The 14,506-nt window shown below is 40.5% G+C and overlaps 3 protein-coding genes across 4 annotated transcripts; all 3 read right to left on the reverse strand.

The window, feature by feature from the left end:
* Positions 1-98: 98 nt before the first annotated feature.
* On the reverse strand, positions 99-1,128 carry LOC124179740. Its single transcript, XM_046564440.1, has 4 exons — positions 876-1,128; positions 554-680; positions 307-488; positions 99-196 (listed from the first exon to the last, which is right to left on the reverse strand). The coding sequence occupies exons 1-4, from the start codon at positions 1,105-1,107 to the stop codon at positions 99-101; spliced, it is 639 nt and encodes a 212-aa protein (XP_046420396.1). The 5' UTR covers positions 1,108-1,128.
* Positions 1,129-3,878: 2,750 nt separating this feature from the next.
* LOC124180618 (RNA-binding protein cabeza-like) lies at positions 3,879-11,182 on the reverse strand. Of its 2 annotated transcripts, none has more exons than XM_046566364.1 (8): positions 10,882-11,182; positions 9,689-10,069; positions 9,420-9,534; positions 7,643-7,671; positions 5,553-5,686; positions 5,068-5,429; positions 4,260-4,511; positions 3,879-4,123 (listed from the first exon to the last, which is right to left on the reverse strand). In XM_046566364.1, exons 1-8 carry the CDS (start codon positions 10,892-10,894, stop codon positions 4,084-4,086), a joined length of 1,326 nt encoding a protein of 441 aa, XP_046422320.1. In that variant the 5' UTR covers positions 10,895-11,182; the 3' UTR covers positions 3,879-4,083. The 2 variants fall into 2 exon arrangements, with proteins under 2 accessions (XP_046422320.1, XP_046422319.1); XM_046566363.1 differs by having other exon boundaries at positions 7,643-7,674; positions 10,882-11,180.
* Positions 11,183-12,028: 846 nt separating this feature from the next.
* Positions 12,029-14,440, reverse strand: LOC124180620 (mediator of RNA polymerase II transcription subunit 19). The gene is made up of 4 exons (XM_046566367.1): positions 13,820-14,440; positions 13,552-13,708; positions 13,370-13,469; positions 12,029-13,270 (listed from the first exon to the last, which is right to left on the reverse strand). Exons 1-4 carry the CDS (start codon positions 14,004-14,006, stop codon positions 12,989-12,991), a joined length of 726 nt encoding a protein of 241 aa, XP_046422323.1. The 5' UTR covers positions 14,007-14,440; the 3' UTR covers positions 12,029-12,988.
* Between the last annotated feature and the right edge of the window lie 66 nt (positions 14,441-14,506).

Genomic DNA, 14,506 nt, shown 5'->3' on the forward strand with positions numbered 1-14,506 from the left:
ATTAGGCTACATAATCGACTTGATAATTTTCACACAGCGTAAGGTTTAAAAGTATCCAAATACGCGAAACCCACCATCGAGGGACGGGGAATGTCGAGTCATGAATTTGCGGGAGTGCTTTTCTGGTCGTTCAAGTAGCTCCGGAGCACATGGTCAGCGGCTAACTTTTTCGCGCTGGAAACCCTGATGCCGACACCTGCTAGGTGCGATATTGAAGTCAGAACGTGTGATTACGCGAGTTCCCGGAGATGACGTAAGGGGGAATAACGCGCCCCGGATTTTGTATAAATCAATAAAACGACCAACCCGACTTTGAGTAACCCAGCGCGTCGCACTTGATGGTATATCGACTTCCAACGACGTTCGAAGACTCCTGCAACGAGTGGTAAACCGGCTCCGGGGCGTCGAGCTGCATGCAGATCTTGTAGAGCTTCATGATCGGCGTCTCGTGACCGCACCTCGTGTTCAGGCCCAATATCTCCTCGATCCTGGACACCATAAGCTGTTACGGATGGCGAAGAACCTGGCGGTACCAATACCGTGAGATACTCACTGTTTCCTTGAGAACGGCGTGAGCTCTCCGATGTTTTCCTCGTCGATCTGTCGACTCGCAAGAGCGAGCAGGGTTTTGGCAGCCGCCGAAGTTTTCGCCGATTTTCGTGAGTCGCTGCAAGCATCGACTGGAAAGGGATCATTCAAGTATTAGCTAACGAACTTTTTGCAAAGTGTTGCATCCCATCCCTAGTGATAACGAACGGTAACGTTTGCTTGTTTTGCCTACGACTGTTTTTTAAAGTAAGCTACCACTTTTTCGAAAGTTTATTGAAAAATAGATTCGTTTTCACGAATCGAAACAGGTTTCGATTTTCACTCACATGTAAATCCCGCGAAGCAGCACTTCACCTTGACGTTTTTGCTGTAGCTGTAGCTTGGACTCAGGTTTTTGTACTCGACTGAAAGGCCGCAAACCTTCGAGTACTCGTCGAGGATATCGATCGGCGAACGAGGCGTCGCGACGCCGTCGTCTCCGTTGCCCTGAAGATCGAGACGATCGGAGAAAAGTGGTGCAGTTACTGCATAATCTTGGCGGATGGTTTCACTGTGCATACCTGGACTTCACCTTCTACTTTCTCGTGTTCCATTTGCAGGGGTTCACCTACGATCTCTCCCTTCTCCTTTATATCATCGACACTAGCGGTTCGATCGGCTGAGAGATCGCGTTGTTCCTTATGGTCTTTTGTGGTGGCTGTGTGAAAGGGTCTTTTTACAAGGGTGTTCGCGTCTTTTGGACCCTTAAAATGGGCCGCCACGTTACCACCTCATCCTTTACCTTCGATGTGAGAAACCGCTTCTCGCAGCCTCTGTGTCTCCTCCACCATTCGCGTCGTATCGACGACCTTGGAAGCGGTGGCGATTGTTCCAGCGAATCTCTGCATCAGCTCATCCCTCTTTCCCAAGAGATTGAGCTTAGTTATCTGCTGCATTGGTCCACTTTTGAGCGAGCTTAGTCTCCGCGCGTGCTCGCTTACCGTATCCTCTAAAACGGCGAATGAAAGAACCCGTAAATCATGTCTCAACGACCGTGAATTAATTTTTCCCCAATAAATTCAAGCCCGAGTACGTATGTCGATTCTCGTTCACTTGGCTTCTTCGATACCGATTGGTCGGTCGAATCGTTCAAAACTGGATTACAAACTAACCCTTTGCGTTAGCAGCGGAAACCACTGGTGGTGAACGTTCCTTGAAACCAGACGGACCGGAGCTTTTACCCGTTATTTTAATCGTCGTGGTCTCTCCGACAACTTTTCCCCAAGCCTCAAGGCTCGATGTTTTTTCCACTTCTGCAGCCGAACCATTTAACGACCGATCGACTCGTGGAACCTTTGAAGACACTGGAATTGCCTGGTGTGAGACGGACTCTGGAATACCTTGACGAGACTTTTGACTCCGCGTAAAGCTCGCCCCGGACGATATGAACGATTTCAAACTGATCTTCGACTCCCAGTCCGGGTCGGGGTTCATCGAATTGGACTCGTAGATGTAAGACGAGCTGGCCCCCGGAATCGAGGGTTGCTCCTCCTCCGTTTGTGCACAATTTTCCAGCCCCTGGTGCGAGATCGAATCGCCGGCTTGCGCCTCGGATATGATTTCTGGAATCTGTGGATATCACGTGCAGGACTCTGCATCGGGGAGAAGAGTTCGGTATCGTTTTATCAGTTACAACTCACTGCGGAATCCTCGGCTGCAGCGGAATCTGAGTAATAACATTGCTCCGAGAGTATCGAGACCTCGGTAGACTTCTCGACGTCGCATTCAGCCGTCAGATCGTCCTGAGAATCGGCGATTTGAAAGGAACTCGATCTCTCTGTGCAAACGGGGCGACGACAATTATCGTCTGATTGAACATATAGCGGCTAGCTTTGGATCACGTTTCTTAATGACTGATCCTTACTCCGACTCTATTTGTTTCTCTTTTTTTTTTGTTTTTGTAAGGAAATTTACCCAGGGCCTGAGTGTAGGGTGACCTTAGCTGGTTCAGAAGACCCTCAGCTCGTTCTATAACGTTTTCCATTTCGCATAGAAGGGGAGCGGCGTTGGGGTACCGTTTTAAAATTATCTCCCATGTAACCTCGGCGTCCTCTTCGCCCAGAAGTGACTTGGGTGGCGGAAGTTTTTGGTAAGTTGATGCATCGCGGGTTTTCTTCAACTCCGACATTCGAGACGCGACTGATCTTGATCTGCGATGGGCGATTCTATCAATCCCGAATCAGCACCCCTTGGGTTCGCTCACATTTTTATACTCCCGTCAAAATGTCAGCGATAAACGTGATCGCGTCTGCCTGTTTCGACGTTAAAAAAACAAAGCCATGGTTTCCTGATCTCGCCGTAAATTTATCACTCCAACTCGAAGCATGCTCAGTACATACTCAGGTTTTGATGAGCGAAGTACAGCTGCTATTCGTAGCCTGAGCTCTGTGTTGCTTCAGGTTACAAAGAACTGTTCATCTGGGCACAGAATTTTTCCTTTCATCTCAAAAGGCGTCTGTGGAAATGTGAAACAGTTGTGAAATTAACACTGGCGATGATTTGTCCTTCGCACCTCATTTTCTGCAACGTAACAGTATCGTGGAGATTGTGTAGTGGCTGTAATATAAATCTACCATAAATAATAGTTCTTTATGTAGCATGCCTGTAAACCCAGTATTTTTAGGCGAAGATGATGTCAACGAGTGCGAGCCAACCGAGCCAACGGCTCGAATTCAACATCATTCGAGCCAAAAAAATCTGTACGAAGAAGTGAAGAAATCACGATGTATTTTTGGTAAAGCCTCCGCGAGGTCCATGAAGAACTACGCTAAACAATACTTTATACCGTAGTTCTAAAATTCACTATACCGAGCTTGAACGTGGAAACAAGCCACTTTGGCGCCTGCAAATAGGCAACCGGAGATACAATTTTTCATCTCACGAACGGAAATGTAATGCCAGATTGCCTTGTTTATTTACAGCCCTTTGCTCAGATTGGCGTAAGGTGAATTTGAAAAAGGATAAAATAAATTTCTTCAGACCATATATGGGCGTGTTATTGTCACAAAATTAATCTGCATAATTTGGAGTCGTTGCGGAAAGCGGTTCAAAGGATAGAACCGAAAACCCATTCTGAGATGAATAAATTTTAGCTCAAGTCGTTGGTTTCTTTCGAGTTATGTTCCGTTAGTTGCTCATCTATCGCAACCGAGACATTCGTCACGAATGTGCGCCTTGTCCGCTAATAAAACCCACAGTTCTTCAATACACTACCTAAATAAAGCTTCATCGATCTCTGATGGTCTTTACACATAAAAGATTCAATATAACACGGAATGAAACAGTTTGTCTGAGATTTACAAACTAGTCTTATGGTTTATTAAAATTCACTGCACGTCGGGTACCATTTTTAACATGAGTACAAAAGTGTTAGTAAATAAAATGCATGTTGCACAGGTCAAATACACGATCTTTATCTTGTGTCAAATACACACACGAGTGCGTCGAATGTATGCACATTTGTTTGAGACGCTCTTCTTTTGTACATGCATACATCTAATACGGACGTTGACGGTCTCTATCTCTGTCCCCACGACTGAAATAACACAAAAAAAATTTGGCTTTAATCGAAAATTAACGTTCATTATTTAACTAGACAATACTGAATAGAGCGTGAAATTTTACGGTCAAAATAGATCGCATCGCAGTTAGAAGATTTAGTTCGTACTAACCCGCCGGAACCTCGCATTGGTCCACCTCGACCTCCACGTCCACCACCTCTGTCTCCCCGGAAACCTCCTCGACCACCCCTGTCTCCGCCGCGGCCTCCTCTATCTCCTCCTCGAAAGCCACCGCCGCCACGACCTCCACGGTCACCACCCCCGCGACCGCCTCCACCAGCACCCTCAGGCTTTGAGCTTTTGCACAAGTTGCACTGATCACGCCAAGCGAAGTTTGTATTTCCGCAATCAGGATTGGGACACCTGTGAAAGTTACAGTCGACGTAGGTAATGAAATCGACGAACAGCTTCAAAACTGTAGCTGAAAGTTTGCAGTTTTTGCAACGAATAAAAAAAATAGCTCATCGTTCAGGGTGACCACTCAATTTGGTTTTTTTCTTCAAGACTTCTTGCCTCGGTACATCGCGTTTCACAACACTTTGATTACATGTATTCTTAAAGATGTTGATATTGAATAGTTCATCACTATTGAAAAAACAGAAGGCCATAAGCACTGGTAAATACGAAGTTTAGATCTTGAGCAAACGTATTCGCATTGTTATTAATCCTATCATTATTATCTCTACAAATACATATTGAAAATAGAGCGAGTGCGGCAAGTAAGACAAAAATTTAAGATATTTAGTATTCAAGCGAGCAATAAAAAAATCAACGGCTAGTTTCAATTATTAGTGATAGTCGAACAATACAGAAATCGCATCAAGCACTATATTTTGCAGAATTTCCGAGAACTGCAAGTAATTCCCAGGAATTCCCTGTATTCATTTTTTCATTTTTTTTTTTTTCACAATTGGCATACCTCCAATCTCCTCCCCGGCCGCCACCATCACGTCGATCATCACCACCTCCACGCGAATGGTCGTCCCTATCACCTCCTCCTCCGCGGCTACCAAAACCACCTCCACGGCCTCGACCTCCTCCTCGACCTCCACCGCCGCCCATACCTCCGCCACCTCCTCCACGACCACCTTGCCAATTACTTTTGTGCTGTGCGATTTGCACCTTTATGGTAAAACCCTTGAACTCTTTGCCATCAAACCAATCTATTGCTGAGCGAGCCGCGTTCTGATCATCGTATGTCACCGTTGCTTCACCCTTTGGTTTACCTGTATTTTTGTCTTTATACATCCATATCTTTGGCTTCCCAGTTCGTTTATCGTTCTACAAAAAGGTCAATTACAAATTCAAAGATTAATCAATAATGGTATTATATATCTAATGTTTCAAGCGAATGATAAAATAGATTACCTACATTATCAAATTAGGTGCGAATTCTAAACGTACCTTGATAATTCCGATCGCACCAAAGTGTTCGCATATTTCGTCTTCCGTCACGGTAGGATCCATCCCAGAAACAAATATTGTATCTTCTTGAACAACCATCCCTTCGCCGCCACTGCCGCGATCACCATAGCCCCCTGCAACACATCCAATATTAGTCACTGATCTTCAAACCCAAAATCCCTAACTGAATTGTCAACGCATCAACTACCCCTAGTCCAATCCCTAGTTCTAGTAAGCTAATTCAAACTGCAAGCCTAGGATGAAACTTGTACGAATAAAATGCTGCTTCACTGTCTATTGCCTTAATATGACATTGAAAACAGTTTGCCCGATGAAAAAATAGGAAGAAAACTAAACCAGCTTTGATTTATTTATAATGAGTAGTATCTGTCATGTAGCACTGTTGTGTAGTACTATTGATCTTACGAGAGCAAACAGTTGTCACGGGGGAAAATACACTTGTAAATTTGAAAATGCTATTTCTCAATTTGTACACAATGTCAAACCCCAATATTTTCCATTTCTATTCTCACATTACTCTTACTTATTACCTAACACATCCATGTTGTTTCAACAGTTGATATTTGTTCCCATCTAATAATTTGAGCATACCATATAATTTATACATATTTGAGTTATTAGCTAATCTAATTAGTGGTCGACAACCCATTACGAATTGGTAATTTAGCGCCAGTTTTTAAATATCTTATCCAAAGAACTGACCCTACAATTGATAAATAGAAAAAATCATGTCCACCTCCTTAAGTATATTTGTAAATTATATTCAGGTGAAGATCTTGCATCTCATAAAATGCACAAGCATATTTTGTTCATCACCTGATACATCGAGGTATTTTAAAATGACGTATATTATTTAAAATTACTCCAAAGAACACTGCATTGGTAATATATGAATTCAATACCAATACATTATTAACCGCAAACTGCTTCTTACACATTGTAAATGAAGACCTGAGAAGCTTTGCTTCAAACACCTATACCATAGATATTAAAGACAAACGTAATTCACCACACTTTACAAGCTGATATCAAAATTTTTTTTAATTCACGCCTCTAAATACGACGTCAAAATTTCATTTACAATCACGCAATAATCTAGCATGAATGACAATACTCAATAAAGTACAAATATTAACACAAGGTTGCAGATCTTCATACAAAAGGGCTGCAACATTATTTCAACCCTTTTAACATCCCTGAATTCGGTGAATAAATCAATCAATTCATTTTAGCGAGGCATCATAGTCATATTATCAATCGCTAGTTTGTTATGGCTAATGACTTCACCAGTTGACATACAATTATCAAGTAAACGCTCGTTGTTCAGACTTTTGCATTGTATTATTGTCTGATTTACCATGAGGAAAATATTCTGGATTAAAATTAATTATAATAAACCATTATTTGCAAGAATTGGAACAAAAAACAAAAAAAAAATTAAAGTTTCACTCAATAAGGAGTAAGATAAATCGAATACGTATGCTGATTAGTACTTAGCACAGTTATACTTATGATTTAAAGAACTGCTTATAACAAAGCACTTCGCAACTCAAATTGGAGGCTGTTCTGGTTCATTTTTCATTCATCCCTAGCCACACGCACATGGATAATTGATAATTGATTCAAATTTTAGCGCATTGAATCAACCGAACCATAAACGTATCACAATAATAATTTATGAACACCTCAAATGATGAGAGAAATTGCATCGCATATTATTCTTTAACGCATTGCAATATGGATAGGTTGTCACGACAGATGTCAGCAGATTATAATTATTATCGGTATAAGTTGAAGGTGATTCCGCTGACATAGAAAACAAAAAAAGAGACAGTACAAATTAGTACTGATAGTTTTGAACTTCCTTGTTTCTCAACGTATCCACAGCTACTTAATATCTCTAAATACCCTCCATAATTAAACGTACGCATATCATTGTATCCGGAGTCTGAAACTGTTGCATGGCAGCCCTTTCATATTTTACAAAGTAACCAAGTATTTAAGTTTTAAGTAATTAGAGTGAATGCGTGAATAGCACCAGGCTAGTACAGGCAGCCTGGTGCATTTACCTTTGTTATAACCACCACGGCCACCGCCACTGCTAAAACACAGAAGCAGATATACCAATGAGTCGACTCATGGACAGAGACTGATCGATCGATTGTTGCATGGCGATTCAAATGCTGGTCGCCACTGCTCTTTCTTCTTGATGCACCTACTGTCTAAATGTCTTTGAAGTCTAGATTATTTCTTCAACTATCACAATACACAAACAAGTCATGTCGGTCAGTTTGGGTTTGGCAGTTTTTTTCTTGTCACTTTTTAGGAAATATGTAAACATATACTTTCGTGTAATGAATAGCAATGTAAGATGAATAAATTCAAGGTACACCAACTATTTTTGAACTCAAAAATCGAACGTCACAATATGTTGATATAGTTAAGCATAGTAAGAGATTACATAAAATAAACATTGTTTTGTAGTTAAAAATAGTCAGTTTGAAGTAAACCTCAATCTGTCCCTAAGCATCGTATACAATTAATCAGCACATTTTTTTTAACCATGCCCCAAATACACGGACAAGATTGAACTTGCTTTCTTGCGTGACACTATTTATTTTGTAAATCGGCAGGTACGATAATTCTTGTAGTGTTGAAATTGACGAATATCTTTGTTTTCGTTACCTACTACTAGATTACATTGGGAATGCAATTATGCACAAAAGTAAATTATCATTTATGCTGAAAATAGATACATCTGCAAAGATTCACCAAACAAGAAGTGAAATAGCTCTTATCGAACCATTCAAAATGGATTGAAGTATATTGAAATTTACGGTACATAAAAATTCGTGTGTTGTATGCTTAAAATAATATATATATCTTTTGCACGAATATCTACTACATATGATAAGGCTCTCTGGCATCCCAGGCTAATACAATTTCGAACAAGATTTCAAAGTTTTTCATACCAAATGTTTAGTTATTGTTTTTCGTTGGATTATACTTCATTACACACTTGTGTAATGCAAGCTAATGTATTGTACACGAGACTAGGAGAAAAAGCGTTAGATTTGTTCAGTCACGTTTTTATAAAAGAAGAAAATATCACATGCACATTTACAAACGCCACAGTAACTCGTTGTTAAAATTGAAAAATTGAGTTTGCCAGAGACCCTGATAATACATATAGTGGATGTAATCTCTTACAGATGCCCTTTAAAAAAGTGTCAGGTCAAGTTTGGTAGTTCTAAATAGCTGCATTGTGTCATTTACGTCAATGACACGCGCCTGCTGCATATTTTCACATTTCTTAAAAAAAAACCTTTACAACCGTTTCACGATGATGCAGAAACACAGTGGCATTTACATAGTGAACATGAATGCCGGGGTACTTTTACGAAACATACATAATCGACCTCATTTCGTCATTTGTCATATACAACCTGCAGTTACCTTTATACCAGTTAAACCTGTGTGTTAAACCTGTAGACACACTTCAAACACATTAACGCCCAATTGGGCATAAGACCAATGGATATAAAGCATTCATTGTTCGTTACAATCAACGTTACTGTACATGGTAATACTGCTAACAGTACTATTAATAGTCGTGTAATAGAACCTTTCAATTGTATTACCTTTACCATACAGTTTCGACAATTTTTTTTATTTTTTCCATATATTCTTAATTTCTTCTGTTTTCATTTTCCTTTGATGAATGTGTGTATATATCGTATATATATGTAGATATATGCGTAAAATTACTTTCAGGGTGGCTTACAATCAGCTCTTTTCAAATATTTCTTCCCTTGATAACGGAACAATTTTAATTCAGAAACTTACTTGTATCCTCCCCCTCCACCACTGCTTGAGCGGTCCCCATATCCACCGCGATCTCCACCAAATCTACCTCCGCCACCTCCACCTCCACTTCCACCTCCACTGCCTCCTCCTTGACCTGTACATCAATTTTCACAATAATATATTCAGATTCCAAGCTGCATACACGAGACTGAATTTAATAATAAACACAACTCGTATCCAACAAAGTCTATTTGGACCGAAATCATCGATGAGGTTTTGGGTTCTATAAGTCAAATTCAGTTTCTCACCTCCTCCGTAACCGCCTCCACTTCCACCTCTATTGTAACCACTGCTACCTCCTCCGCTTACTCCGGTACCTCCTCCTCCTCCACCTCCTCCTCCCTGGTTATAGCCAGAGCTATAATTACTGCCACCACCAGATCCGGAATTTCCACCCCCATAGCTGTTTTGACTGTAGCCTCCTTGGCTCGGGGCTTGAGTATAATCAGTTCCGCTAGTTTGGTTATAGTTGCTATAATTTCCATAAGTGTTGCTACTCGGCGGTGGTTGACTATACTGGCTGTAGTTGGTACTGCCGCCTGAAGGTGGAGGATATGATGTATCTTGCCCTCCAGAAGGTGGAGGTTGGGTATACTGGCCATAACCCTGCTGCTGGTAGGCGCTGTATTCTGCCAAAGATAATAACAAATCGAAATTCAACTAAAAATTTTCGAGTCCCTTCTTATTCCCACATAGAATCATAATGACGAAGCAGTGAACTTATGAAATACAATCCAACTGTTTGTTTGACAAAAGTAAGATTTAATGCGATTCATTGAATATCCATACGTGACTTATGAGAAATAACAGAGTTTTATCCGAATGGTGGCCATGGTAGCATGGAAGGACAGTTAAATTCTTGAACATGGAGTACATATTTACGTATTGTACAAACAGTGATAGTAATAAAATTTCGTAAATTAAGAGAAGCTTAATGAACTGAGATACGCGATCCCATTTCAACTTAGTTGAAGCCACACTAAGGTGTGTTTTTGGAAAGTATGAAATTTATGATAAATCATGTCAACATCACGAATGATAAGACTCCATGTTACAATCAGCAACTCGTAAGCACGAAACGCGTGATTCGTAGTTGATTATTGATCAGGCAGCAAAATCACATTTTCGGGAAGAAAATGTAATGGTATGACTTAACTACGTGCCTTGGGTAGGAAAGAAAAATCATGATATCGAGCGAAAGCAAAGAAACTTAGTATTACCGTCTACAATTAGGTATCATCAGGTTTAATACGATAAAATTAGTGGCGTGGCAAAGTCAAGACGACGAAAAATAGCATGGACGACTGTTAGTAAAAACGCCCGACAAGACGCTGATCCATTACCAACTCGTATGCACAATTATTACGACGATCCGGTAAGGGACGGTCTATAATATTATCTACAAACAAGCTCGGCTATACAACTAATATATAATACTTACGATTATCGGTCATCGTGCCCGGTGGCGTCCTTCACAAATGCGAATAGCGACGCTATAATTGCTCAAGGCACACCGCACACGCAAAAGTACACGCAACGTCTGGGTGTGAGAACACGTAATGGCGGGAACGGCTCGGCAACTTGGGGACTACCGGCGATATCGTGAAGTTATACCTACGAGTTACGCGAGTTACACCCACGGCGATGGCCGACGTCTACCACCACAGTCACTCGTAATTCTCAACTTAGAGCTATGGAGCGTACTTATGGAAGAACCGCATTCTCTAATGGCGGTGCGTTCAAAACATGGTCAAACTCTGGATGCAAATGAGGGTACATAAAATAATCGACGTGGCGCTGATTCATACTGCGTTGATTGATGAAATTGAATGTGTTAGTCACACAGTTACACTTATTGTATCGTAAGCGTACACGCTCCATACTTACTACTCTAGTCTCCATGCTCTACCCATCCATTGAACGGGGGAAAAATGGAGCCAAAGTGATGAGAGAGCGAGACTTATATGTATTAGGCTTACTCCGTCTCTCTCACTCTGCATTTGATTGGCTGAGTGGTAACGTATCGGCCAATCGAGTGTAGAGCGAGAAGGACACATATACCTTTCGCTCTCACTTTTCCGCTAACTCTCCAGTTCTCGACTATGTAGCCTCGCATCAGGCGGAGAGGGTTCTCGGGGTAAAACGCTTTTCGTACGAAAACTATCCTTACTTTATTTGAAAGATAATTAGGTATCAATACCAAATACGCGCGGAACGATAAAACACATATGATAAAATACAATTGTTGCAATAATGTGTTAAATAAATTAAAAATAGATCGAATGTACAAAAAATGAAATAATCAACGGCACGATAATCTTGCGCATTTGGTATATCTCTTTCAAGTTTTCGGATTAAAACGGTGAGCTTTTAATGATTTTCATTGATTTTGCTCCAGTTTGATCACACACTTGGGATTCCGTTGGTTTTCCAAGCGTTGACTAACTGCAAGTGAGTGCAGACATATTTTGATATACTTGCCTGCGATATTGATAAAATAAATTTGAAAAGTCTCATTTTCAGTAGGCTTCTTTAAATTTTTTGGTATTGCTTCTTATTGTTAGATGTTAAATTATTCAAATATTCGGTTTAAATGTTACAGGATTTGTTATATTGTAGGTAATATGTACAAATATCATAGGATAATTCATGTTTCGATCAATCTACAAATTAGTTATACCATACATTAAATGAAATATTGGTTTCCGTTTGAAATTTGGTGAATAATAAATTTTGCGTTTATTTTACTACTTGGCATAAATATTCTTAATCAATTCATTCTTTTATAATTAGCTAGTTGTTTTGTGAACACATCATTCATCTGATTGACTTTTCTCTTGTTTAATATCAAATTATAAGAGTAGTAAGTAACAATTGTTTGCACAAGAAACTTCGCTCAAATATCGATGATTAGCAAAGTACCTCTTGTGGCCAATCAACATATTCGAAACGGTTCCACATAAATTTTCAATTCCTAGTATCGGTATTCCAACAACGGGTGGCATTGACAAATTGTCATGAATACAAACAATCTTTTTTCATAACCGAGTTTTTCTTTTGTTTAGTATTCAATAGTCAAAACAATCTATATAGACATTAGACTATACTACTGGACACACAGCCTTTTATCGAAACTGAGACGATGAAATTAGGTTTCACAGAACTGCGTGAATTCCTGGGTACACTTTGGCCGATTACAGGACTAAAATGGTGTGAGTAAACAGAGTGATAGACAGGCCGAGTTCACCAATAAACATCCTATCTAAAATTAGTGTAATTGCAGTGAGGTTTTATTTCGCCTATACAGTAACTGATGCATGCACGACAATACATTAACATGTATTGGCTGCAGTTTAAAAATAACATGGGATATTCTTTAGTTAAGAAAAAGCTTAAATTTCTTACGTTGCGTTGAATTGAGCAAGGCACATGGGCAGTTCTATGATTTCTGAATAAATGAATTAAACTCGTCGTCTCGTTTCACTTTGTGTACGAACCACACGGGTATGTATAATCGATTAGATGAATAAAAATGGAAAGAATGGAGATCACGTATTGGAATGCTGCGAGGGTGTGAGACCTCCGGGATGTTCAGGGCTGTGTTTTTGTTTTTTTCGTTTTTTCTCTTTCTTCCGTTTCTTTCTCTCTTTCTCCTCGTCATGCTTCCTTTGTTTCTTATGCTTCTTTTCATGGGGATCAGGTCCCCCTATATCAGTGGTAGTAGCCTCTTGACCGCTCAGAGTTTCGCCAGGCTTATGTTTATGCTTTTTGTGCTTATTCTTGTGCTTTCGCTGCGGTGCCTGATTTACGTAACGATACTGCTCTGGGAGCTGTAACATTAGGAAACGGATATCAGACAGTTTTGGGGCAACAATAAAATGAGTGTCTTTAACGGAAACATGTAAATATAACGAAATGAAATAACTCACAGGTCCGGGATGTAGTCTAAATCCAGCGAGTTGCACGCTGGTGAGTGGAAGAAGGTCTTTTCCACAGATTGGAGGCTTGTCTATCACAGACCTTAGAGAACTGAAAGAGAAAAGAAATATGTTAATGAGAATAATAGTTTAAACGCGTTACAATACAAAATAATAATGTTTCAAGTTCGTACCTATTGTCTTGGTGACCAGGCGCATCGATGATACCAGGTAAATTTGGCAAAAATGATGAGAGTTGTTCCTTGAGCTTTTTACCACTGAATTTACTATAGGAATGCTCTAGGCCATAATAGGCCATCAAATTTGTAGCCCCCGTGAGTTCACTTTGCCCTGGAAAATATTTATATGACATTTGAATTAAGCTTGAAAGAACTAAGAACTGGCAACGTGTATTTAGTTATGCATTATTCGAGGTTTTAAATTGACAAGTGATAATCTCACCAGGGGGCTCCTTCATTAAGTAGAAAGGCCCGCTGTGGACGATTGAGGGGTTCTTGCCGAGGGAAATCGTCGTTTTGAGAGTTCCAGTCGAGTCCTGACGTGAAACTACAGGGGAACGGGCTCCCCTCGGTGATGATTTTGGTGAGTATTGTTCCACTTTACTACGAAACTGATCACCCATCATCATCCTCCTGGCTTTACTTCATCGCCCTTTCGCTACAGTAACAATGTTTTATCTTCCTATTTTGGCACAAGCACTGCAGCGAAATAAACAGTAGGGTAAAGACCGATGGGAACTGTGCGCTCCGCCGATGCTCCACCCGGACGTTATTTCACTGCAGCGATGATCCTCGTGTGATGCAACTGTACACAGAGAATCAACGACACTTTACACAGTCTAGTGCATATGTCGGCTATTTTAATAATCTCGCTAGACAAAACGCGAGGATCGGAGCCTCGCTGAAGAACTTGGACGCCCGCTGAGTCTCGGCGACCTTATCACATTGTTTAAAAACAATAAATAACGCGATGAAAACTGACATACATAACACCCATAATCGCGACAAACTCACTCAACGAGCTCAACCACACTCGACGCAGACAAGAAACTGCGATTTGGAAACATTAACGATTCCTGGCCTTCGAATATTTAGGTAACCTAGAAGTGCACACCTGCATGAAACTAGC

This window comes from Neodiprion fabricii, chromosome 4, assembly GCF_021155785.1.
Source record: "Neodiprion fabricii isolate iyNeoFabr1 chromosome 4, iyNeoFabr1.1, whole genome shotgun sequence".
NCBI lineage: Eukaryota > Metazoa > Arthropoda > Insecta > Hymenoptera > Diprionidae > Neodiprion > Neodiprion fabricii.

Excerpts from the sequence above, each read along its gene's own strand:
- LOC124179740 (XM_046564440.1), bottom strand. The coding sequence starts at position 1,107 with ATGCACAGTGAAACCATCCGCCAAGATTATGCAGTAACTGCACCACTT. Across the intron at positions 681-875 it reads CTGCTTCGCGGGATTTACAT|TCGATGCTTGCAGCGACTCA; the intron begins GTGAGTGAAAAT and ends ATCCCTTTCCAG. Across the intron at positions 197-306 it reads GCTGGGTTACTCAAAGTCGG|GTGTCGGCATCAGGGTTTCC; the intron begins GTTGGTCGTTTT and ends CGCACCTAGCAG.
- LOC124180618 (XM_046566363.1), bottom strand. Across the intron at positions 4,512-5,067 it reads GGCCGGGGAGGAGATTGGAG|GTGTCCCAATCCTGATTGCG; the intron begins GTATGCCAATTG and ends TAACTTTCACAG. Across the intron at positions 4,124-4,259 it reads CCAATGCGAGGTTCCGGCGG|TCGTGGGGACAGAGATAGAG; the intron begins GTTAGTACGAAC and ends GTGTTATTTCAG.
- LOC124180620 (XM_046566367.1), bottom strand. The coding sequence starts at position 14,006 with ATGATGATGGGTGATCAGTTTCGTAGTAAAGTGGAACAATACTCACCA. Across the intron at positions 13,709-13,819 it reads CTTAATGAAGGAGCCCCCTG|GGCAAAGTGAACTCACGGGG; the intron begins GTGAGATTATCA and ends AATATTTTCCAG. Across the intron at positions 13,271-13,369 it reads TTAGACTACATCCCGGACCT|CTCCCAGAGCAGTATCGTTA; the intron begins GTGAGTTATTTC and ends CTAATGTTACAG.